Source organism: Cnephaeus nilssonii (assembly GCF_951640355.1).
Source record: "Cnephaeus nilssonii genome assembly, chromosome: 9".
NCBI lineage: Eukaryota > Metazoa > Chordata > Mammalia > Chiroptera > Vespertilionidae > Cnephaeus > Cnephaeus nilssonii.
In genome coordinates this window covers 76629060-76653035 of record NC_137080.1, presented here as the reverse complement: position 1 = coordinate 76653035, position 23976 = coordinate 76629060, and the positions used below count along the sequence as shown (strand labels likewise).

At 43.6% G+C, this 23976-nt stretch overlaps 1 protein-coding gene across 3 annotated transcripts in view; it reads right to left on the bottom strand.

Moving 5' to 3' along the window:
- Window positions 1-782: 782 nt before the first annotated feature.
- The window catches only part of GCM1 (glial cells missing transcription factor 1), a 44383-nt gene continuing 21189 nt past the window's right edge, over window positions 783-23976 (bottom strand). Inside the window, exons 1-6 of one of the 3 annotated variants that reach the window (XM_079781512.1) lie at window positions 21521-21604; window positions 18850-19051; window positions 8265-8517; window positions 6973-7085; window positions 5832-5960; window positions 783-3631 (exon numbers count right to left, since the gene is read on the bottom strand). In XM_079781512.1, the coding sequence (XP_079637638.1) occupies window positions 2897-3631; window positions 5832-5960; window positions 6973-7085; window positions 8265-8517; window positions 18850-18924 (1305 nt within the window). In that variant the 5' untranslated portion in view covers window positions 18925-19051; window positions 21521-21604 and the 3' untranslated portion in view covers window positions 783-2896. Of the gene's footprint in view, window positions 3632-5831; window positions 5961-6972; window positions 7086-8264; window positions 8518-18849; window positions 19052-20975; window positions 21015-21520; window positions 21605-23976 lie in introns of those variants that run through there. The other 2 variants (XM_079781514.1, XM_079781513.1) reach the window with 2 other exon arrangements.

Genomic DNA, 23976 nt, shown 5'->3' with positions numbered 1-23976 from the left:
ACTTGAGCAGTGGTCAGGGTGAGTGCATTAGCAGGTGCTCAAGGAAAATTGGTCGAGTATAATACCAAACTAGAAGAATTTCCAAAAAGAACCAGAAAAAGAAAGAAAAGGCAATTATTATCATTTTTTTAAATGAAGTTGAATGTTTTATTATTAGACTGTTGCTTATTTTCCTGCAAGACAATTGCTCCACTGTATAAAAATAGCACCAGCAAAAGCAGCATATTGCAAAATTAAGGTAGTACTGTTCATTATCCAACACTGTACAACTAATAAAAACTTGTCTTCACTGCCAGTTATTTCCAATGGAAAGATCATTGAGTATTTTGAGCCAAATCTAGAGATGGATGTAAGCAAGTTACATTATATTAGTTTTATGACAATGTTATCTTTGAATTACATAACTTTTATTAGTACTTGTTACCACAGATAATTTTAGGAATTCCGAATAACTGTAGCCTAGCCTAAAAATTAGAGGGTGTTGTAAAAAGATGCATATTGTTCATCTGCAATCATTTGTAGCATTGTTGTAAGTAGTTTCTTTTTTCATTGGTATGACTAAAAGTTGCTCTTTTAAATCTTTTGTCCACCACTAATTTAAGACAACTATGCTACATCAAGTTGTTTCATACTACTACTGTACTTAGGGGTTTCCATTTTCACTCCTCAGTAGATTTTATGTATTTCTCATATACGTCTTCACTCATTGGTTCACCTAGTTCTGAAAGGTTACTCAATGTCATCTTGATCGCCAACCATCTTCATAACAAGATTTGTTGACAAGTCCTGGATTTTCTGCATGAGCTTCATTAAGTCCAATTACTTCTCCTGATAGAGGAGAATAGCAGCTTTCACACTTCCCAAAGTACCAAACTCACCTTATTTGTTCAATTTTGTCCCAATTTCAGGAGACTACAACATCTCCCAAAGCTTCCTGTGCAAAATTGATGATCCCACTGGTCCAATACCATTTTCTGTTGTTACCCATTTATGTTTCTCTGTGAACTTATGCAAGGAGAGTAGGTTGGGGCCAGTGCACAGTGACCCCAGAGCACCCCCTTAGGCTCCAGGGCCCTGGCCATGTTCACAGCAGCAATTATTTTTTAAAAATACAAAAGCATATCTCAGAACTGAAAAATCTGAATGATCAGGTTAAAAGTGTCAAGAAGAACCTTGTGCAACAAATATAAAATAAAGAGACCAAAACTCATTATCATGAAATTTCAGTTAACCAAATGTAACAAAAATATCCTAAAATCTCCAAAAGAGAAAGAGTAGGTCATGCTCATAGGACCAGAAATCAAAATGGCCTCCAGCTTCTCGCTAGTTATGCTGGAGGCTAGAAGACAATGAAGCTGTAACTTCAAATTTTTGAATGAAAATTATTTTCAATTTAGATTTCTATTCTCAGCTAAACTATCATTTAACTATGAGAATAGAATTAAGACATTTTCAAATATGCATGGGTCCCAAAATTGAATCTTCCATCCATCTTTCCTTAGGGAACTAGTGTGGCATGTGCTCTACCAAACTAGGGAATGTAGCCCTGCCCAGTGTGGCTCAGTTGGTTGAGCATCATAAGGTTGCCGGTTCGATTCCCGGATCTGCAGGAGGCAGCTGATCAATGTTTCTCTCTCTCATCAGTGTTTCTCTCCCTCTCCCCTCTTCTCTCTCTAAAATCAATAAAAACATATTTAAAAAACAAAACTATAGAATGTACCAAGAAGGAAAAAAGATATGGAATCCCACAGAAAGGAGAGGAAAGAAGGTCTAGCGATGATGGTGAAGAGAAACAGCATGACAGCAGAGCAGCAGGATTAGAGAGCAATCTGTCCACATTTGAGGAGAAATGGAAAGTTCCAGAAGGACTTTCTTTAAGGAAAATATGAATTACTATAAAGAAAAGGACTCTTATGGTTGGACAGTTTTTGAGGATAAACTATTGTTAGTTATAAAGGAAATTAAGCAATGAGATGAGATAATTATCAACTCCGGGAGAAAGAAACTGTTGTCTAAAAAAGAAAATGGAATTATAGTATACCAAATAGCCTACCTGTGAGCAGTCATAAAAAGAACAATTCTGGATAGTCATTTAACCAGAGATTGTGATAAAAACTTGTGCTTCAACAAATGGTGCTGAGATAATTTCATTTCCACATGCAAAACTAAAATGAAATTCAACCCTGGTTACCTTATACCATACACAAAAATCAATTAGACATGGAACTCTCACCTAAATATAAGAGCTGAAAATACAAAGCTGCTAGAAGAAAACAAAAGAGAAAATCTTTGTGGCCATGGATTAAATAGGACACCATAACTGGGAAACAAGCTTTTCAAAACATGATCTGATTATAGACTTTTTTTATCCAGAAGATAAATTTACATTTACCCAATTATCCAATCCCTCCCCTTACCTTCTGCCTCTGGAAACCACAAATCTGACCTCTGTTTCTAGAATTTGGTTTTTCTTTTTTAAGTTTCCACCTAGAGTAAAATTATATAGTATGTCTTTCTCTGTCTGACTAATTTCATGTAGCATAATGCCCTGACAGTCCATCTATATTGTAGCAAATGGAAGGATTCCCTTCTATTTTATGGCTTAATAGTGTTCCATTATTTATATGTGTACCACAACTTCTTTATCCATTCAGCCACCAGTGGATGTTAAGTAGTTTCCACGTGTTGCCTGTTGTCAAGAATGGTGCGATGAACATGGGGTGCTGATGTCCCTTCAAGACAGTGATTCCGTTTCCTTTGGATATACGTATATCCAGAAGTGGATTGCTGGACCATGTGGTAGTTTTAATTTTATTAGGAACTTCCGTACTGTTTCTCCATAGCGACGGCACCAAGTTACATACCTACCAACCGTGCACAAGGGTTCAGACTGGGTTCATCTTAAAGGACAGAGGTTGAGAAGCATTTCACTGTTGTAGTGATCCAAACCCATGTACCTCACTTCTTCATCAAAATTCCATTTGCTGCTCTTGCCTGGCAGTGAGTACTGATGGTGAGGATAAGAGGTATAGGTAAAGAGAAAGGGGTCTTCCTGAGGCGAATGGCACGTGGCGGGAGGGTAGTAGCTGTTAAAATCCACGTGCACCTTCTCTTCGTAAAGATCTGCCCCTGGGTTTGGCCATAACGGGAGACAGCCAGTTTTGGCCGATGGTGGTTCCACTGGAATCTGCTGAGAAAGGGGATCTAAAGCGTTCGGGGAAGGGGAGAAGTCATAAGGCCAGCCGGCCTGAGGAAAGGGGTAACTGGGACACCCGTTGTCGCTAAGAGGGCTTCTCCCCAAAGCAGCGTTTTTATTCCATGTTTGCAGATCACTGTAATCGGAGAGGACTCCGGAGACCGGAGGCGGAAGCAGGTCCCCGCCACCATAGAGCCGAGCGCTGGACACTTTGCATTTCTCATAGAGCTCAGTGGGGCTCATGGTAGAAGTGGGGTCTGCCAGGTCCGCGGCTCCCCCCAAACCGTAGCTCTTAAATAAGCAATCGTTCGGTGACTTCTGCTGGGGGATGCCAGCCGCCAAATGTCCACCGTCCCCACCAGGCAGGTGGATGCTCTCCTGGAAAGACCAGTTTAAAGGTAAATTCCCCCAACTTTGCGCTTCACCTGGAACAGACTGCAAAGGAAAGCGAAGAGCTCGTGTAAATAAGTGAGGCAGATGGACACAACCACCCCCGGCACCCATGAGTTACTCGGTACAAATAGGCGCTCTGACCACGTTTCCTCATTCCTTGCATGCTCGGAGCGCAGACGCACGGAGCAGCATCACCGCAGCCTCTCAAGATCTGAAAGAGGAGACGCTGATTCCATCTCCATTTTAGATCTTATTAACCAGCAAGCGCCAAATTTCCCTTCACTCTGACCTGAGTGTTCAGACATTTCCCCTCAGATGCCAATCTGATATCCTAAATGCCTTTGTGAGAAATTTATAAGGGCTCCTTAAGAAAAGTCAAATCACAGCATCACAGATTGGTCTTATACTCAGTACAGCTCTCAGGGGGTCTCTCTCTCTCTCTCTTGCTTCCCTCCTTGACTTTTCTATTTTTCAGTGCTGTGTGCCGTCCGAGAGACTAGGGTTGTTGTATTTTTTTCCTCAAGAGATTTTTCTCTGAACTTATTTTGTTGAATCATAAATAGGACTTCTAGACTTTGAAGTGGTAAATTTACTATTATTATTTAATGTATTTTTATTGATTTCGGAGAGGAAGGGAGAGGGAGAGATAGAAACACCAATGAGGAGAGAGAAGCATTGATCAGCTACCTCTTGCATGCCCAAGATGGGGATTAAGCCCACAACCCAGGCATGTGCCCTGACCAGTAATCAAACCGTGACTTCGTGGTTCATAGGTCAACACTCAACCACTGAGCAACATTTGGCTGTGCGGTAAATTTATTTTTGTAAAGAGAAAGTATATTTTTCTCCAGTGAATCCTAGGAAAATAATCTGGTTGAGGATTAAATAATCCTCTTGTCTGTGCAAAACTATTGACTAATAAGAGGATGGGGTGGAGAGACTGTCACCAGGTAAGAGTGAGTGGGAAGAAATGCCCTTCAACTTGTCCCATGGCTGGGAGAAGGTATATGTAGAGCTTCCAGGGATGGACTGACTCCATTTCTGTCCTCCTGAAAAAAACTTGAAGCATCCCTGACCAGTGTTGCTTAGCAGTTGGAGCATTGGCCCGAACACCAAAGGGAAGTGGATTCAATTCCCAGTCAAGGGCACGTACCTGGGTTGGGGGTTTCAATCCCAAGCCCTGGTTGGGATATGTGTGGAAGGCAACCAATCTATGACACACCAATGTTTCTCTCTCTCTTTCTCTCTCCCCCTCCCTACCACCCCTCCACTCTCTCTAAAAATCAATGGAAAAAAATATCCTCAGGTGAGGATTAATAAGAAACAACACTTAAGAAATGTGGAGCACTGAACAGTAAAAAAAAAAAAAAAAAAAAAAAAAAAAAAAAAAAAAAAGTATAGGACTTACTATCACTATTAAGCAGACATAACCCCCATAAAGGCATGGACTTCACATCACCTCCCGCCAACCCCACCATGATGACCATTGTTGGTTATTTCATCTTGGTCAAGTGTGCTAAGGGAATACAGTTGACCCTTGAACAACATGGGTTTGAACCACACTGGTCCACTTTTATGCGGATCTTTTTCAATAAATACCTATACTATTTGGATCCAAAGTTGGGAGTCTGTGGATGCAGAGGGCTATCTGTCTGCATTGATTGCCACCATTCTCTGTAGGGGATTTGAGCATCTGTGGCTTTGGTATCCATAGGGTGTCCTGGAACCAATCCCCTGTGGATCCTGAGGTACAACTTCAGTTTGGGGGCAGTCAAAAATTATATACAGATTTATTACTACTCGGGGGGGGGGGGTCAGTGCCCCTAACCCTTGCATTATTGAAGGGTTAACTGTAATCTGTTTTAGGGAAGAATGACAATGTGGGCGGAAAGCATGAGGATAATATTTGTGGAGATCATTTCAGTTAATTCTGGTTCTCTGAGAACCAAATTATAGAGTGCCAAAATATAAGTTAAGTACTAATTCCAGTCTCTTTTTCATTGTGGTAGGGAAGATGATTCTAAAATTATATAGAATTTATGTTGAGAGCATGCGACAAAGATGGTAGAAATTAAGAGGAATCCCTCAGGCTCAGTTTGTGTGGCGGATGCTGGCTTACAGGTGAGCCTGGCGGGATATGACTTCTGCTTTCACTTGTAGGTAAGGGGCTGGAGAAATCTACTGCCCCACCATAGGGGTGGCGAGTTGCCGTATGGTTCTGAACACAATGGGGAAAGGTTACCTTTGCCTCTGGGCCCCTGTTCAGCTTTAAGGAGACGGAGGAAGATGCCACGTGCACCTTCTTTATTGTTCTTCTTGCCTCGGCTTCCAATTTGGTTTCTGGCTTTGGATGATCGTGTTCTCCCTTTGACTTAAAGGAGACAAGGATGTAAAATAAATGACCAGATGGTACTTCCTGGTGTGTAAAATTTTACCCTGAGCCCTGTCATTATATGACTGTGTGTTGCTACAGTCGAGCATTGTAACAAGATTGGCTACACCCTTTAAGTACCTCCCAGGTCCGCCGTGTACTGCCTTGCCTGCCTGTTTTTGTTTACGATGCTCCCGCTTTTCGTGGTGTCTCTCACCCACATGGCAAAGTCCTATTCATCGGGATAGCAAGTAATGCCTATTGCACACGATCTCATTTAACCTCCAGCACAACCCTGTGAGGCACATGCTATCATTATCATTCCCAGTTAGCGGAATGGGAAGTTGAGGCATGGGGAGATTGCGGTGCCTGGGTCACATCCCTGGTAGGTGGGTGAGCTGGGAGCTCATTGTTAAAGATTCGGGAATTCTATGAGCTGGTTGTTAGAAACAGCCGATGGCTTTAAATCAGCCAGGATGGGAAGATTTACAGCACAGGAATGGGCAAACCCTGCAAATCAGAACACTTTCCTTTGGGCGGGGGGGGGGGGGGGGGGGGGGGGGGCAGGATTACCAGCATGCCACCACGCGAACCCAGGCAGACACTGGCAGAGGCCACTCCTCACCACTGTGTATACCACCGCTCCCGCTTTTACTTCCCAATATCCAGGTTTTACAGAACACTGGGGCTTGGGGAGGACAGTGTTTAGGTTTACAGAGCAACTCAGAAGCCAGAGCTGGTCTTCAGTCTGGAGTTGGAGGCTGTGCACAAGGCAGGGCTGCTGGCCCGAGTGCGATCACATCACTAACCCCTACGGAGCCCGAGGCAGAGGCAGCCAGGCACCGCTGTGGAGGGGTGGGGTGCAGGCACTTGCTCGCCCAGAGTGTGCCTCGGGGTTGGTGTCGGCTCTCATTCACCTGCACATCTCCTGTGTGAACCCCCTCCTCATACTCTGTAAACAGTTACTGAATTAAAGAGAAACGGCATCTCATCACTATAACCCAAGTCCAACCTGGAAAAATATGAAGCGTCCTTCATGCCTCCAGAAGTTGGTGACCGGGAAGCCCCCGTGGCCTCGGCAAGGAATGAGCTTCAGGGGCCCATCGCAGTTGGGACAGCATTTCCCTGCAAAAGAGCAGCAGAAGGTGACCACGTGCCACCGAGCCATGCCAGCTGACCCCTGAGCCCGGGCAGCCCTGGCGGTGTTAGCCAGGAAGCCGGGATGGCAGAGAATACGCCTGGGCCAGTTTTATGCACTTCCACCAACTGGGCTTAACCCCTGGCCCTAGGAAGCCTGGCCACCACTCGGCCCAGATCAGTCTCACACGTGGCTAGAGGAAGCGGCCTATAGAACGGGGTATTTCACAGGTTAGGGGAGAGCTCTCCTGAGCAGAGTATCTCTCCCTAAGTATTTACTGATAAGTTAAAATTCTTTGTAGAATAGAAGAAAAAATTCTTTTACTTCGTGATTAGAACTAAGGGTCAAGGAGCAAAGCCACATGGGAGAGAGAACGCAGCTGCTAAATTTTTGCTCAAGTGTAAATGACTGATATTAGATCCTGCCTTGAGAGCAAGTCTTGAAGACAAGTCACGAGGAAACAACAGGAGGTTACTTGAGGTCTGAAATGGACCAGGCACAGGGAATGCTGAATGTATTTCACAATCCGATGAATATGATAAAAACCAAAAGGAGCACATATTTCCGCATGGGATTACGGCATGAACCCAAATGTCACGGAATTGAGTCCAGTTGCAAATTTAGCCCAGTGCTCCCACTCCAGATCAAAGCACTCCTTGAGATCCTATAGGGATCTTTTCCCCATGAAGTCAGGAGGCAAATCTAATAGACAACTTTCTCCTAAACTGTATATGGGCTCCCTGATGAATTAATGTTAGTCCCATAAGTGAGGCATCTCCTCTTTTTTTTTTTTTTTTTTTACACAAAACATCAGTACATATTAGACATTTTTACAAAACATTTCTTTACATTTTTTAAAATTTCAGCTTCCTTGAGGTATAATTGGCATCTGCCTTTTAATAGGCCTTGAGTTAGGTGCCTTTACTCAAGGGAGCAGTTTTAATGGTGGATGCTCTGGTCACGGCAGACCCTAGAAGCAGTCCCCCGTGGGGGCAGAGGGGAGTGGGTGGGATCTCCTTATTATTATGTTCTGCATAGGAACAGCCTTGGTCTCCTCCAGTGTGAAGGATGAGCCCTTGCGATGTGCTGGGATGTGGTGGCCCAGCTGAGCGGGAGCGTTTGAATGGACACGGGCTTCCTCTCCAGCGCCGGCGAGCCCCACTCACTCTGCTGCTTCTGCCGGGCTTTGTCGCAGATGGCAGGCCGCAGGTAGATCTTGCGGCCCTCCTTGGCAGAGCAGTCGCGGCTGCACACCACCACGCCCAGGCAGGACTTCTTGAGGATGCGCGAGTTGTGGTTGTTGGTGTTGCGCATGGCCCAGCTGCTCAGGTGCCTCTGCGCGCTCCTGTCCTCCGAGCTGTAGATGTACTTCTCGTAGGAATCCGGCCATTCTTGGAACCAGTCTATCTTTTTCACATCCTTACAGAAACACAAAGAATACCGTTATATTTTAAGCCAGAAGGCACGGCTGTCCGTCACCGTGGAGCCCATAGACAGGAAGGTTGTTCTGGCACTCAAGAGCTAGGCCAGAGACCCTTGGCAGAGACCAACCCGGCTCCCTCTGTGGCGGTGATTTCTGAGAACGCCGTGCAGCAGCGGCAGCTGTGTCTCCCGAACCTTTACTCCCTGGACCAAAGGAGCTGTGACTCAGCCCTCTGAGTTCTACCCGATGGCGGCTTCTCCGGCCCTTGGTGATAAGAGTTATGACCACTTCTCGCTAAGAATTTTTGAGGATGAAGTAACATTATTGTGTTGACACAATTAATGCGGAAGAACCCTTGTGGCAGGATAGTGAGGTCATACCTCACACCACCGTGCAGTTACCAGATTAAGCATGGTAAGGCTAATGCAAGGTCATCGGCGGGGGGAGGACTGGAGAGCCCGGGCGCAGGAGGATTCTGAGAGCCGTGTCCGCCCCTGTGGAGGTCTCCTTCTTTTTTCTCTACTCCCATATTCATGTGCCTCAAACAGGGGTGGGGGGGGGGTGGGGGGAGTAAGGAAGAGATTGCTTTGACTGGACGCTTCTATCTTCTTGCTCAGGATTGGCACTATTCCCTGTGCTGAACCTCTAACGCAGGGGTCCTCAAACTTTTTAAACAGGGGGCCAGTTCACTGTCCCTCAGACCGTTGGAGGGCCAGACTATAGTTTTAAAAAAAAAACTATGAACAAATTCCTATGCACACTGCACATATCTTATTTTGAAGTAAAAAAACAAAACGGCAAAAACACCCGCATGTGGCCCGCGGGCCGTAGTTTGAGGACGCCTGCTCTAACTAAACAAAGACACTCCATCGTTATGGCATAAGTTATCTGGCTTTCTGTGTATTTGTTTCCTCGTCTGTGTAACAGGGATAACAAGACGTGTCTACCTCAAAAGTAGTTCTGAGAATTAAATACGATAATATATAAAAATACTCAGCATAGCATGGAACACTTAATACATGTTAGCCACATTCCTCAGGCCCCGCTTCAGTCCACAGATGCTCCACCGGATAGTCCCAGCTAGTTCTTAGCGTGAGAATTGTTAAACAGTCTCAGGAGTCAAACTCGGGCTGTGTCCATCCACACAGCTCCCAGAGACCTGCCATGGTATAAGAAGAGTCTGGAAGATCAGACTAGAAGATTCGAAAAGATCCAGAAGGCGTGATCAGGGTACTGGTGTTCCACTGAGTTAGATTTCAAGTTTAGAACACAACCAAGAACTGTGTAACATGAGACTCTGAGCAAGTGGTTTTTGTCTCCGAAGCCTCACTTTGCTCTTCTCTGAAATGGGAACATTGATCAAAGCACACTTCAAACAGCACTGTAACGAGCAGATCTGTAAGCTTTATATAATGAGAGTTGTTTAAATGGAATGTCACGGGAGGTGGGGTAGGTCTGAGGAAATACGAGAGGTTTTATGTACTTGAGAGGTTAGTGGTTAAGAGCTTGGGCCTGCAAACTTGGATGCATGGGCCAAATCCAACCCACTCTCTGCTTTTGTATATAAAGTTTTATTGGAACACAACCATGTTCCATGCACTTGACTGTTGTCCATGAATACTTTCATGCCACCATGGCAAAGTTAAACAGTTCTGGCAGAGACTGGATGGCCGAAAAGCCTAAATGTATACTATGTGGCCCTTTACAGGAAGTCAGCCAATTCCTGGCTAAGAGCACGGCCAATGGGGGCAGATGACCTGCATGTGAGTCTTAACGAGCTCCTCCCCCTCTCAGTGCCTGTCTCCTGCTCTGTAACAAGAGCACCTACCTCACCGGGATGTTCTGAGGATCGAATCCTCTGACATACGCAAACGTTTATAACTGGCCACAGCAAGTTCCACATCGGCGTTGGCTGTTACCTGCTAGACCTGGGGCCACACCGGCCAGCCAATGTGACTGTAGGAGCCCCCAGCTTTCATGGGGGGAAAGGGCCCACGGAGAGACCACTTCATGCCTTAAACCTTGCCAAGCCTAATGCAAGTCCAAGCGCCTATACAACAAAGCTTAATTGTTGCAACTCTGATCAGCCGGTTTGGCTCAGTGGATAGAGCGTCGGCCTGCAGACTGAAAGGTCCTGCGTTTGATTCCGGTCAAGGGCACATGCCTGGGTTATGGGCTAGATCCTCAGTAGGGGGCGTGCAGGAGGCAGCCAATCAATGATTCTCTCTCATCATTGATGCTTCTATCTCTCTCTCCCTCTCCCTTCTTCTCTGAAATCAATAAAAGTTAAAAAAATATATTTTTAAAAGGCATAAAAAATTAAAGCTTTAAAAAAAAATTGTCCCAACTCTGGTTCCACCACCTTCCTTCTCAGGGCAATGACCACAGTGGGCCCTTCGAGGAACTCCTGTGGTTTGGGAAGGGGAGGTTGCCCCTGAAGAGAAGGGTGAAGGGTACTTCTGAACGGGATGAAATTCAGTGTCCCAGAGTGAGAGAAAGAGCTCAGGTAGCCTCGTCATCGCCTGCTTTCCCCACCCACCCCTCTCCTCTCCCTTCTGGCCTAAGCTCCAGATAAGGCTTCCTCGTTTCCCGTCACAGAGTGCTACAGAAAGCGTAACGTTTTACCTTATACAATAATCAAAATGCAGGTTAAAATGGGTACCTTTGTCTAATAATTGGGACTGTACAAATCTACTGGCGGATCCCAATTACTCAAATACAAAGCACAGTTGTCAGGGTAGCAGAGACAGGGAGAGGGGGACTTAGAGAAGATGAGATTTTCATGTTTTAAAGGTAAGTGGCCCTTTAGGCTGGTCACTGGCATAAATCCCATGAGCCAGGAGGAGGGGAAGGTATTTATGAGAGCGGCTCAAATGTTCTGGTTAAAGAAAACTCCCTGTTCTCAGAGGAAAGAAAATGATCTCCACCCTGTCTGTCTCTCTCTCTTTCCCATTTTCTCTCAGTTTAGTGTATATTTTGATCTCCCCCGAGGCTTCCTCTTTGTCCCATGGGTTATTTAGAAATATATAGTTTAGTTCCCATGTGTTGAAAGATTTTCCTGCTGTCTTTTGCTATTTTCTAGTTTGATTCTATTGTAATTGGAGAATACACTCTGTGTTTTTTATTATTTTAACTAGAGTCCCAGTGCACAAAATTCGTGCACTGGGGGGGGGGGGGGGGGAGGGTGTCCCTCAGCCTGGCCTGCACCCTCTCATAATCCAGGACCCCTTGGGGGATGTCTGACAGCCTGGCCTGTGGGGATCGGGCCTAATCCAGCAGTCGGACATCCCCCGAGGGATGTAGCAGTGCATTAAGCACCAGGTGGCCAGGGAGGAGCCCAAACTGGGCCGGGCGCCATGCTGCTCATGCTCACCCCTGCCCGCTGCGCCTGCTGCCACTGCTCGGTAGTGCTGCCGTGGAGTTGGGAGAGGCTCCCGCCACCACAGATGCCCTCGCCAGCTGTGAGCCTGGCTTCTGGCTGAGCGGCGCTCCCTCTGTGGGAGTGCACTGACCACCAGGGGACAGCTCCTGCATTAAGCGTCTGCCCCCTGGTAGTTGGTACGTGTCATAGCGACGGGTCGTTCTAATCGTTCTGTTGTAATGGTTGCTTAGGCTTTTATATATATAGATGTTCTTGAGATTTGTGTTAGGGATCACGATATGATCTACATTCTACTGTCTTTTCAGCTTTTCTCCCCCACAGCCCCTCCACTGGCACCCTAGGTTTCCAGTACCACTAATAATGCAACAATTTTGACAATGTATGGACTTGAGGAAATAACTAGGAGTAAAAGGACTCAAGCTATTCTCTTGGCTATTTATTTATGCCCAGTTTTTTTACCTGGGTGCTTTGTGGAATCTTTGATCTCTTTTGGCAATGAAATTAAGGAAAACCCAGGTCACAATAATGCAAAGGAACCCAGGTGTCAAATGATAGCGATTTTTGAAAACCTTTTAAATTTAAGGCACAGGAGAGATAAAAAGTAAAAAGAAAGAATAATCATTTTTTAATTGTGTATAGCAAATTCCTGCAAAATATTTTCTTCTTCTTTTTTTTTTTTTAGATCTTTTGTTTATTTTAATTTCTAACTTTTCATGAGTAACTCTTTGTTTTTCCTCTTGGTTAAGAAGTTTATAATTTAAGGAGGATATTCTTAAGGTTTTCAACATGTAAATATAACTAACTTATATTTTATAATCTCATTGGTAATATATTGGGGGCTTCATGAATGTTTTTATGACTTCTCTGTGCAATTTTCCACTAAAAAACTTAATCCCCTAACTCTCAAAATCTTTGAAACTCTCTATAATCATAGATCACCCTTCATCATCTCCTCATTCTAATTTATTTAACTACCGAAGTTTTACCAGAGTACCTTAAGAATTAAGAATATGCTATTATATAAAACAACAAATTAAAATCAACATTCTGAAATGAGGCATCAAAAATATCTACCTTATTAGATTATTATATTTAAACTGATTTTCATTTGGAATGTAGTCTAGTCTCAGATAAAGCAATTATCTACCAGGTTTTCTTTCAGTATAACAGCTTATTAATTCTTTATAAATAAATGTTTCCACGTAAAACAGGGATAGCAAACAGATACATCTTAAAGCAAATGAGATAGAGGGGGAAATTAGATGTTACTTATGGAAAAACAATTCCACCAGCATTTTGATTCACACACAACTTTTCAAGAATTTATCTCTTCTGAGCCAAATGAAAACAAACTCCAAGGGTTATAAAAAAGATAAATTCTATTCAACAAAATGCATTTGCGTCGAGAATTCCTGCTTAGGCTAAACCTGCCATTTCCTTCCTTTGTTAAGGGGTCAAGACTCAGACAAAAAGCACCCAACTTACTCAGACTACACTAAGGTGATCCAGCGTGGCCCAGCTTTCAAACTGTCACCTGCCTCTCTCTTCTCCCTTCCCTTCCCCACTCCACCGCACTAAGCAAGGGATCCCCCCACAGGCGCTCAGAGAGAGCTCTGCTATCACTGGGGCAGTAACGGGCCCAAGCCCATCCCACCAGAAACACAGGGGAGCAGAATTCTGGCACCAATCCCAGGGGACCCAATGACCATGAAACCCCATATCGGTTGCGCTGCCCCAGGAAGTTTACGGATACCAAGAAAACTGGACAAAGAGGACAAAGTCATGGGTATCTGCGTCAATGTGACCTGATCATGCAGCCAGATAATAATTGACCAGAAACCCAGAATCTGGGACCTGCTACCTCCCCAGCACCAAGACACAAACAAAGATTGCTACAGCTGGCTCCTTCTGATCACATTTAGTCACATGAACTCACAGAAAGAGCTCCGACATTCACCTTTGCTAATAAGTTTTCACTCATCCCCTACAAAGGCCAAGGAAACTTTGCTGGCTAAAATCATGACCCAGGAATTAACTAATCGGAGATGCGGCCTCTTTGTTGTTGGCTCACCAGGTTTTAGGTTGGTCTGCATTTCTACTTAACCTACGTATGTCTTCATTGTTTTCTGTCTATAAAATATGTACTTTGGTCTTGGGATTTTGTGAGTTAATGACTCAGTGTGGCTTTGGCCATGGGTTTAATCTGAAAACTGCTCATGCCTAGGAACAAAATGATTCCAGGTATTTGTCTGCTGTGGTATTGCTAGAACACCCTGTACTTTTGCTTAGAGAAACTGGCTGGTGTTAAAAACGGAGTGGCTACTCTCATCTTCCTAATGAAGTGGATACTATTTAGGAGAAAAAGGAACTGATTCTCTTGTCAATTTTCAACCCCCCCCAAAAAAAGGGGGGGGATTTCTTAGGGATTCAAGGCTCTCAAGTATTACAATCAGTACTAATGAGCGTGTGATACTCCCAGGGACCATGTGATGAACATTTTTAACGAAGTAAAACTAAACCAACACCGAACATTTGCTGCTTGCACCAAGAAAAGCCTACAGCAATTCTTTTTTGAACCTTTAAAATGCAAAATTGGTGGGTGTATTAGATTGGCCTGGAAAAACAGACTTTACCAATGATGGTTTTGAGTAGTTTAAGTGCCTGCCCTTCTGGGCTGGCTCCCTGTGGACTAGGTTAAAGAGAGATGGTATCAAAATAATCACAAGTTAGAGGAGTGACCAGACACAAGTGAAATGAAGGTTTGTTAAGACACATATACAGCCCTAACTGGTTTGGCTCAGTGGATAGAGCATCAGCCTGTGGACTCAAGGGTCCCAGGTTCGATTCCGGCCAAGGGCAGGTACCTTGGTTGCGGGCACATCCCCAGTAGGGAGTGTGCAGGAAGCAGCTGGTTGATGTTTCTAACTTTCTATCCCTATCCCTTCCTCTCTGTAAAGAAATAAATAATTTTTTTTTTTTAAAAAAGATACATATGCAGCTGAAAGAAGGAAGAAACAAACTGGGGAGGGATGATGTATTGCGGGCAAGTAGTTTTTCTAAGTCCAAATCTGATGGCGATGCTCCCCACTGCCTATAAAATAACCCAGTCCTCTTCGATAGCCTGCTCCAAACCACCTTTCCAGTCCCCACCCCCCCAAATCTCCTTGCTGGGCACCATGCATAAGCTCCCTCAAATGCAGAGGGGTTAGTCTCTTCCTGTCCCTATCACCCCTTCCCCTCTGAGATTTGTCAGTCTCTTCTATGCATCCATGCCTTTCTTGTCTTGATTGCTTTCTTCACTTACCCTAATCCACCCACGTCTTACAATGCCCTTCCCTGGGGAAAGCCCTTTGCCAGGTGCCCTGCCTTGCTTTCCATGCCCAAGTCCCTCTGAATTACACACTTTCTCTTCCAAGCACCTCAAGCACTTTTCGACATGGCTTTGGTTCTCTATTTGGGCACTAACCTTGTTCCCTTAGTTCAGATCACAGCTCAGTGACCCCTGTGGCCCTGAGCCTGCTATAGTGTCTGGCACAGTCTAGTCACTCAAAAATGTCTGATGTCCTGGTAACTGGTCAAAAGTGAACCCATAAATCTCGATATATCTGAGATACGTAAAGGGACACTGAGTTTCCAGGACCTGATACAGTCAGGATTCACTCAGGTGACCACCGTGAAAGTTGAAGCACGTGAGTGGATTAACAGGAAAGGAATTTGTTTTACAAGTTACAGGAATTTGCCCATGGGTAGCAGAAGTACTAACTCTGGTAAGAATATAAAATCATGAAAAATAAAGTAGAAATTCTATGTATGGGTTGTATAGAGAATGAAAGTGGGGAAATTTATAATAATAATAAACCATTACATTTGTTCCTTTAAATAAATTTTTTTTAAAAAACTTCCAAACAGGTGGTCTGAGGAAGAGTAACCACCTGAGAAACTCCATGAAAAAGGGGCTCCATGGTCAAAAATAGCCCTAGCCAGTTTGGCTCAGTGGATAGAGCATCAGCCTGTGGACTGAAGGGTCCCGGGTTTGATTCCGGTCAAGAGCACATGCTTGGGTTGTGGGCCCTATCCCCAGAAGGGGGCGTGCAAAAGGCAGCCAATGATTCCCTCTCATCATTGATGTTTCTATCTCTCTCTCCCTCTCCCTCCCTCTCTGAAATCATCAATAAAAATATATTTAAAACAAAATAGGTGAGGGCAACACTGCCTAACAGGGCTTCCTCCTGGGAGAGCCACCCAAGCACAGGGCGGTTAGTAAAGGAAGCTTTAACTTCGCTGAACCTAGAGTTTCTCTTTTTCTTTCTTCACAACACCCATTAAAATTCCTTGCAACTTGTCCTGGCTGGTTTGGATCAGTGGATAGAGTGTTGGTCTGTGGACTGAAAGGTCCCAGGTTCGATTCCGGTCAAGGGCGTGTGCCTCGGTCAGAAGTGCGAGAAGGCAACTAATGGATGTCTCTCTCTCACACTGATGTTTCTTTCTCTCTCTTTCTCCCCCCACCCCCCCACCTCCTTTCTACTCTCTAAAAATCAATGGAAAAATATCCTAGGGTGGGGATTAACAACAACAATAAATCACTTGTAATTTATACTCTTCTGAACACATTTTGGGAAACACTGCTCTGAACAGCTTAGAGCTTTAGGGGCAGGGTATATAGGAATTGCTGTTTTCATTTTACCCAGGAGGTAACTAAGACTTCAGGAAATCGGCTTGTTTAGAGTCACACAGATCATAAACAATGAAGTCGTCCATTAATAAATTCCATGTTTGTCATTTGTTGTTTAATATGTACCAGGCATCGTGGTAGGCCTGGGCCGGCAGGTCTAGAATGCAGGCCACCTCCCAAATCTCAGGTCATGCCATCTAGACTATTATAACTAAAAGGGTACATTAGAGACCAGTTAGTGCAACCACCTCATTTGCAGAAGAAAGGGAGTCTGGGAAAAGGTAAACAACTCCCCGAGGCTCTACAAATAAAAAGAGCAGAACTGGAATCCAACACCGGGGCTCTGTCTCCTGCTTCTCACAGTTCACCATTCAGCCTCCAGATTTGCTCACAAAACATAAAACCCGGTATGCTGGGAAATCCTTCCAAGACCTCTTATTTTCATCTCAATTGGTTCTTGATAACAGTTCCAGAGCCAGCAAAAACCCAGCGGAGGATGCCGTTGTCTCTGCTTAGAAAACGTTAAGGGACCTTTATACTCTTAATGCTTTCTGTGGCATATTTAACAAACTGAATAGTTATTTCCATGAGAAATCAAATTTTTTTCTATTAACTGTAAATGGCACATTTCCAAAACTGAATGTGTATTTTTGTGGTAAATTTTTCAGTTCAATGTCTTGGGTAGCTGAGAATGCTTTTATGTTGAGAATTCGTGTTGGGACATGTACTTTAATGAGCACTAAGACTCCCTCCCGGGAGGTAGTTCTTTCTTTTGTCTACAGATCTGATGGGTGATATGGATCCTCTTCCAGAAAACAATGGATGTCAGTATACAGTACGGCCTGTCATTTCAGGGACTCAGACCCCGTGAAAACTCCTGCTCTGGGATGTGACATTGCAGAATCATCTATGGTCCTGCATACTTCAGCTCTTGATTTTGAGGATGCCTGGCTTTTATTTGGGAGTTGCAATCAGGAAATTAGGAATAGGCAGAAATACAGATCCTTGAGCCAGGAGTAATTAAAATGTATCTTAGAGTTTCCCCTAACACAGCTGTAGTAATCGTAAACCAATGACGACTACTACAAAGACAAATCCCTAAAATAGATATTATGACTTAGCTGTGGTTTATTTAATCATTCTTAAATGAATGAAAAGTAGGGCACAGTTAGTATCCTCCACTTTTCTAAGACCTACCAAGAGAGAATGTAGGGAGGAATTTAAAGAGAAACAAAAGAAATTTAAAAAAAATATATTTAAACATAAAGAGAAACAAAAGAAAATTAGTGTAAAATTTGGAAAGGTCTGGAAGTCTTCACTAGAGTGAAAATCGGTACTGGTTATAAATCAGGACTGTGGAATCTCCCTTCCCTCTCTGCTGCTTGGATAATTCAAATTTCTTGTTCCCCAGAATCAGGTAGACCAGCTCGACCTTTTCAGTACTTGGCAGTGCTGGTCTCTGTCCTAGCTTTCCTAGTCACCTTTCCAAACGACTCGCACTGAAGCACCCTTCAACTAGCAGAGAGGGAGGTCGGGGGGCCCGTTTTAATCGATGCTTTCCACCAAATTAAGAGTTAAAATGAAGGCCAAGGAAACACACAATCAAAGTCATTCTACGGCTGGAAAGCGGCCCCCGTGTGTGTCTTATTTACAAAAGTCCTAGAAGAGCATGCTGTACCTAACACGGGCACTCCCATTTGGACATTCCAGTTACAGATTCTGTTTAAAACCATCACTATAGCAAATGAGGCTGTGTGGGGGCGTGTGCATTATGAAGAGTCTACCTATGGGCAAATACATTGTCATGGATTTTATTCCTCGAGCTAGCCAGGGTGGGTGCAACCTGAGCCACTATTGAATGAGAAGGGAAGTAGCATTTTCTTTGCCTCAGTCTATAAGGAGCTGGGGGTGGGGGGGGGAGATGGTGGGTTGGGGGATTGGTAAGTAAAGACCCATTCAAATCATAGGTTTCGGCATCTCCTTTTAAAAGTCCTGATTCAGATGTCTAGCTGAAGCTCTGGAGGAGAGGAGTTGACCCAGTTGGAATCTCCACCAGTTTCCTTCCAAGTCTTAGCAAGCTAATAGTCAAGGCCTCATAGCCAAATACAGGGCGGGGCAAAAGTAGGTTTACAATTGTGCGTACATGAAACACAGACTTTATTCTTGTATTACTACTTATTAATTACTGCATAATTTTCCATACAAGTAACTGTAATCCTACTTTTGCCCCACCCCACCCTGTATTGAAGGCAGGTTCTTACAGCCAGTACATACCTGTGGCAGTTTTACATCATTGATATCCCAGCTTAATATCTCTTTGTCCTCAGACTCAAAATCCTCAGGTTCCATGGTAAAGTCAGGTCAGCCACCAATTTCTGTGAATTTAACTCTCCTCAGCAATGCTTCAGGATTTTGCTCGGAATATGGTTGGATCAGTCCACTCAAGCAGCTTAGACCAAGAGACTATTTTCTGATGCTAAAAAAAAAAAATATTAATACTGACCATTAAAGAGATACAAATCAGTGCTTGTCTAACTGAAAAACCTGTTTTATTGACATTTTTGCAATCACCAATGTACAGATAGAAATAAAATGTAGAAGCCGTTAAGAGATCTTTATTTCTGCCCTGACCGGTTTGGCTCAGTGGATAGAGCATCGGCCTGTGGACTGAAAGGTCCCAGGTTCGATTCCGGTCAAGGGCATGTACCTGGGTTGCAGGCACATCCCCAGTAGGGGGTGTGCAGGAGGCAGCTGATTGATGTTTCTAACTCTCTATCCCTCTCCCTTCCTCTCTGTAAAAAATCAATAAAATATATTTTTTTTAAAAAAGAGATCTTTATTTCTTAAGCTGAAATAAAGCTTGGCCTATAGGAATAAGAAGTGTGGTGATCATGCACTAACCCCTGGGTCCTTGCTAGTCCCGGCTTGCAAAGGCTGTAGCAGGTATGGCTGTCACCTGTAGCCAATGGTTTAGGGTCTTTTCCTCTAAATGTATGGCTGTGTTTGAGGGGGAGGACTGGCGTGGAGTTGTTTCCACGGAAATGCCTTCATAAATTAGTTCATGAGTGGATGAAATTCCAGGAGGGGAACATCACAACCAGTCGTGTCTCTATCGTATTTTTTAAAGCTAAATTGCTACAGAGGTTAATGTTGGTCTCCTCGATAAATCCAGTGTGCACTTTATATCTTCAAATATGATCAAATGACATACTCTTATGAGATTCCTGTAAAACCTTGGTGTTGCTGACATTTTAGACCTGATGATTCTTTGTTGTGCAGGCTTATCTTGTGCACTGTAGGCTGTTTGGCAGCATCCTTGGTCTCTGCCCATTAGGTGCTAGTAGCAAACCACCCTTCTTTGTTGTGACAACAAAAAAATGTCTAGAGACATTGCCTAACGTCCCCTGGGGGGATTGTATGAGAACTGCTCTAACATCATGTTTCTTATCATTTCACTTGAAGCAGTCTTCAGGACTTTGTGACTTCATCTTCAGCCATCTCACTCTTTCCTGCCGCCCACAAGAAAATTCTGTCTCACCTTACTGTGATTGTTCTATGTAAGCAACTGATATTCAAAAATTTTTGTGCAAACAGCGTTTCTTCCCCATGAAGAATACTGCTCTGGTTTCTAATTATAATCCGTTAAAGGAGATTTACAAATTAAGAAAATAAAGTTAGTTCGAAGTGTTCTACTGAGGAAAAACGAATCACTTGGCAGGTGAAATGTGCTTGTTAATCGAATAAGAAGTGAAACATGTTTGCATGACAGTTGACGATTGAACAACGTGGAGGTTAGGGGTGCCAACACTGCATGTAGTCGAAAATCTGAGTACAACTTAAATCAGCCCTCTGCGTGCACAAAGCCCCAAACATAGATCCGTATCGTTATCATTTGCTGGTGTTCTTGTAAAAACAAGGGACATGATGGTGTTATGTAGAACTCTTCAATCGCAAACTCAAACCACAAGCTGATTAGTGGTCCCATGAGCTTTGTTCCTTAATTATGTGACTTTATATAACCCTAACACTTGTCAATCACTGACAAGTATCCAAGTGTATGGATATAGAAGACTGTGGACCTGAACGTATAAATGAAGTCTGGACATTAGATAACAAGCTAAACGGAACCGAAGAGACCTCCCGATCCTGTCTACCCACACTTGCCAATCCCTTAGTGTTCACAGACTCAAAGAGCGTGAAGTCCCCACTTCCCATTTCAAACACTGGCATGCAAAATGAAATCCCTGTGGGTTTCAAATCAAATTCTATGTTTGGAAAATAAACATTGAGTTAATTAAGAAATGATGCCACAGATTGGCTTTAATTTAGAAGACTTTAGTAACAAGTATATTAGACACAAATATCAAGAAAATGTGATAGTGACAGATTTATGTACTTACCTCTTTGAATGTTAACAACAGTGATTCAAACGGTCTAAAATTTGTTATTGCTAATTGGGATAGATTTTTTTTTTTCTAAAAAACAAAACAAATGAATAACAAGATTCACATTTCCCAAAATGAAAAACATTGTTATAAGCCTAGTTATTATAGGCATAATTATTTTGTTTTTAAATTAAGGAGAGGGGAATCAAATATCTTGCTACAGAATAAATAGATTGTTTTTTTAATTTTTTTCTGATATAAATTTTTGCCAAATAAATGAACATTAATTTAATATTTCACTGAAGGATAAGAGCAAATTATAGAAAAGAAGAAAAGACTGTTTGCAGCCCTTAAGACATAAACAAACTGAGCTTTTCTCCAGGATTAAAAAGTCTAAATTTGTCAAGACTTTCTCTTTTTAAAGCAACTCGGGCCAAAGTGTATTCAATTTTCATCATTTCTACCAAAAACCAACTAGAAAAATGGAACCCTGTAATAATGGGGTGGCCATTACCGCATCCCTTACATTTGCATTTTCTTGGGATTTCTGGCTTCCTTACCTTTTGACTTCGTATGGAGATGCAGACAATACTGTATTATAAAAATCTCATCCCTGGTTCAGGTCCCAGCAGGCTCTGGTCATTTTCTAGGCAGAAGCCGCTGTTCCCTAACCCAGGTCAAGGTACACTATGCTAATGAGCTCTGGCAATAGTCCAATCAAAATCTAGATGCTCCCAGCTCAGGGTAGGTAAGAGCGAGCAGGGAGCCACTTAACCAGCTCAATTCTCTGCAGAATGCCAGCAATGTGATGAATATTTTATGATGTGCCTCTGAACTTTCCCCTCCTTTATAGTAAGAGGGCCCTGTAACAAAAATGGATATGAGAACCCCTAGAGGAAGCACAGATGGTTTCCTCTAGTAATGTCATAGGTTGGGCCCCAGGCAGAATTGACAGTAAATTCTAATTCTCCCACCATTGACCCCTATCTGTGTGTGTGCATGTTCATGTGTGCGTGTGTGCATGTGTGTGTGTGTGTGTGTGTGAGAGAGAGAGAGAGAGAGAGAGAGAGAGAGAGAGAGAGAGAAAGCAGACATTGCACTGAGGGAATTTATTGGAATAGATTTGGGTAGCCAACAGCTCCTAAATGCGAAACACCAAAATGCTAACTGAACCACTAACAATGATGCCCCAATAATTCTGAGTGTCCCAATCTCCCAAAATAACAAAATTCTCCCTTCTAGACATGTCCTCAGCAGTCTGGGCAACAGCCCAAAATCAGTTGAGTTCATCTGCTATGTTCCAGGCAGTCTGCTAGGCGCTGGAGACACAGGGAGAGTTACAGCTGTTAAGAAGCTCAGTCTACCAGGTGGGTGCTGGAAGTGTCAGGGGAACACTTTGTAAAGTATGACTGTCTAACCACTGTGCTGTACACCTGAAATAATAATATAATATTGAATGTAAACTATAATTGAAAAAAATTTTTTATAAAAAAGTTCAGTCTAGGGGAAAGATGAAAAAAGACACGAAATGAGCCCTAGGTAACTTGATGCACAGAATAGAGGCAGCCTAGGAGAGGTGTAGAAGGAGAAATTATTCATCTGGAGAGAAGAGAATCGGGGGAAACTTGTTTTACAAAAATGATGCCTGATCAGCCCTTTAAAAGACAAATAGATCTTTGTCGAGGCATTGAGAAATGGAAAAGGCTGCTCCAGGTTGTGGTAATGTCGTGGGAAAAGGTGGAGAGGTATGAAGAGTGTGGCGTGCACAGCATCACGAGAAGTCAGTACCTGCCAGGAAGGGGCACGCCGTCAGAGACAGGCCGAGAAGGAAGGAATGAGCAGGCCAGAAGGCAAAATACTTGGGAGGCTTTGCAGGTTGTGTCGGGCAGTCCCTGAGCGACCTTTGGCCATGCCGAGAAGCTTTCCCACCCATCGTTCAGTCCATAAATGAACTTTACCTTGAGCCGTCTCACTCTTTCCTGTCCCCCACAAGAAAATTCTGTCTCACTTTACTTTGATTAAAGGGTAGTATGTAAACAATAGTTCGTCAAACATGTTTGTGCAAACTGCATTTCTTCCCCTATGAGACGTTCTGCTCTGGTTTCTAAGTATCATTGGGTAAAGGAGATTTACCAATTAAGGGAGAAGTGAGTTCAAAGTGTTCTACTGAGGAAAAACGAGCCATTTTGCAGATGAGATGTGCTTGTTCGTAGAATACGCAGTGAAGCATGTTTCACTGGAGCCTAAGACCCCGCCTGATTTGCCTAGGCTTTCGCTGGCTAATCTGGGTCTGCTCTTTGCAGTCCCTTCCTTGACCAAGAGGTTCTTTCTCCATCCCCCGAACATATCTGAGCAGGACAAGACCTAAAGTTGTGCCAGCTGGCACAGGAGGAATGTTGACTGTGTCCAGATCCAGAATCACAAAGCAGGGCAAAGAGTGCGTGTGAGAGCCACTGGGACACGTGTCATGATTGCCCACGTGTTTGGGGTTTCTCCTTGGAATGTCTTCTTCCCTCCATGTATCTAGGCTGCGGTTCTCAACCTGTGGGTTGCCACCCCTTTGGGGGTTGAACGACCCTTTCACAGAGGTCGCCTAAGACCATCGGAAAACACAGATATTTACATTACGATTCATTAACAAGTAGCAAAATTACAGTTATGAAGTAGCAACGAAAATAATTTTATGGTTGGGGGTCACCACAACATGAGGAACTGTATTAAAGGGTCGCAGCATCAGGAAGGTTGAGGACCACTGATTCTAGGCCCTACCCATCCTTCAGGAACTCCCCCAGTGCCAGCTCCTCCTGAGACCTGCCCTCGCGATTCTATAACAGGATGTCTCACTTCTGTGTGGTTCCAGCGCTCTTCACTCTGAAATAGATGCTGCCTTATATCAGTCAGAACTTTTTTTTTCTAATTAAAAAAAAAAAAAAGTCATGGCCTCATCTCCCAGAGATTTCCACATTAACATTTTGGTTATGTCCTTTCAGATTTTTGTTCTCCCCTAATATACCAC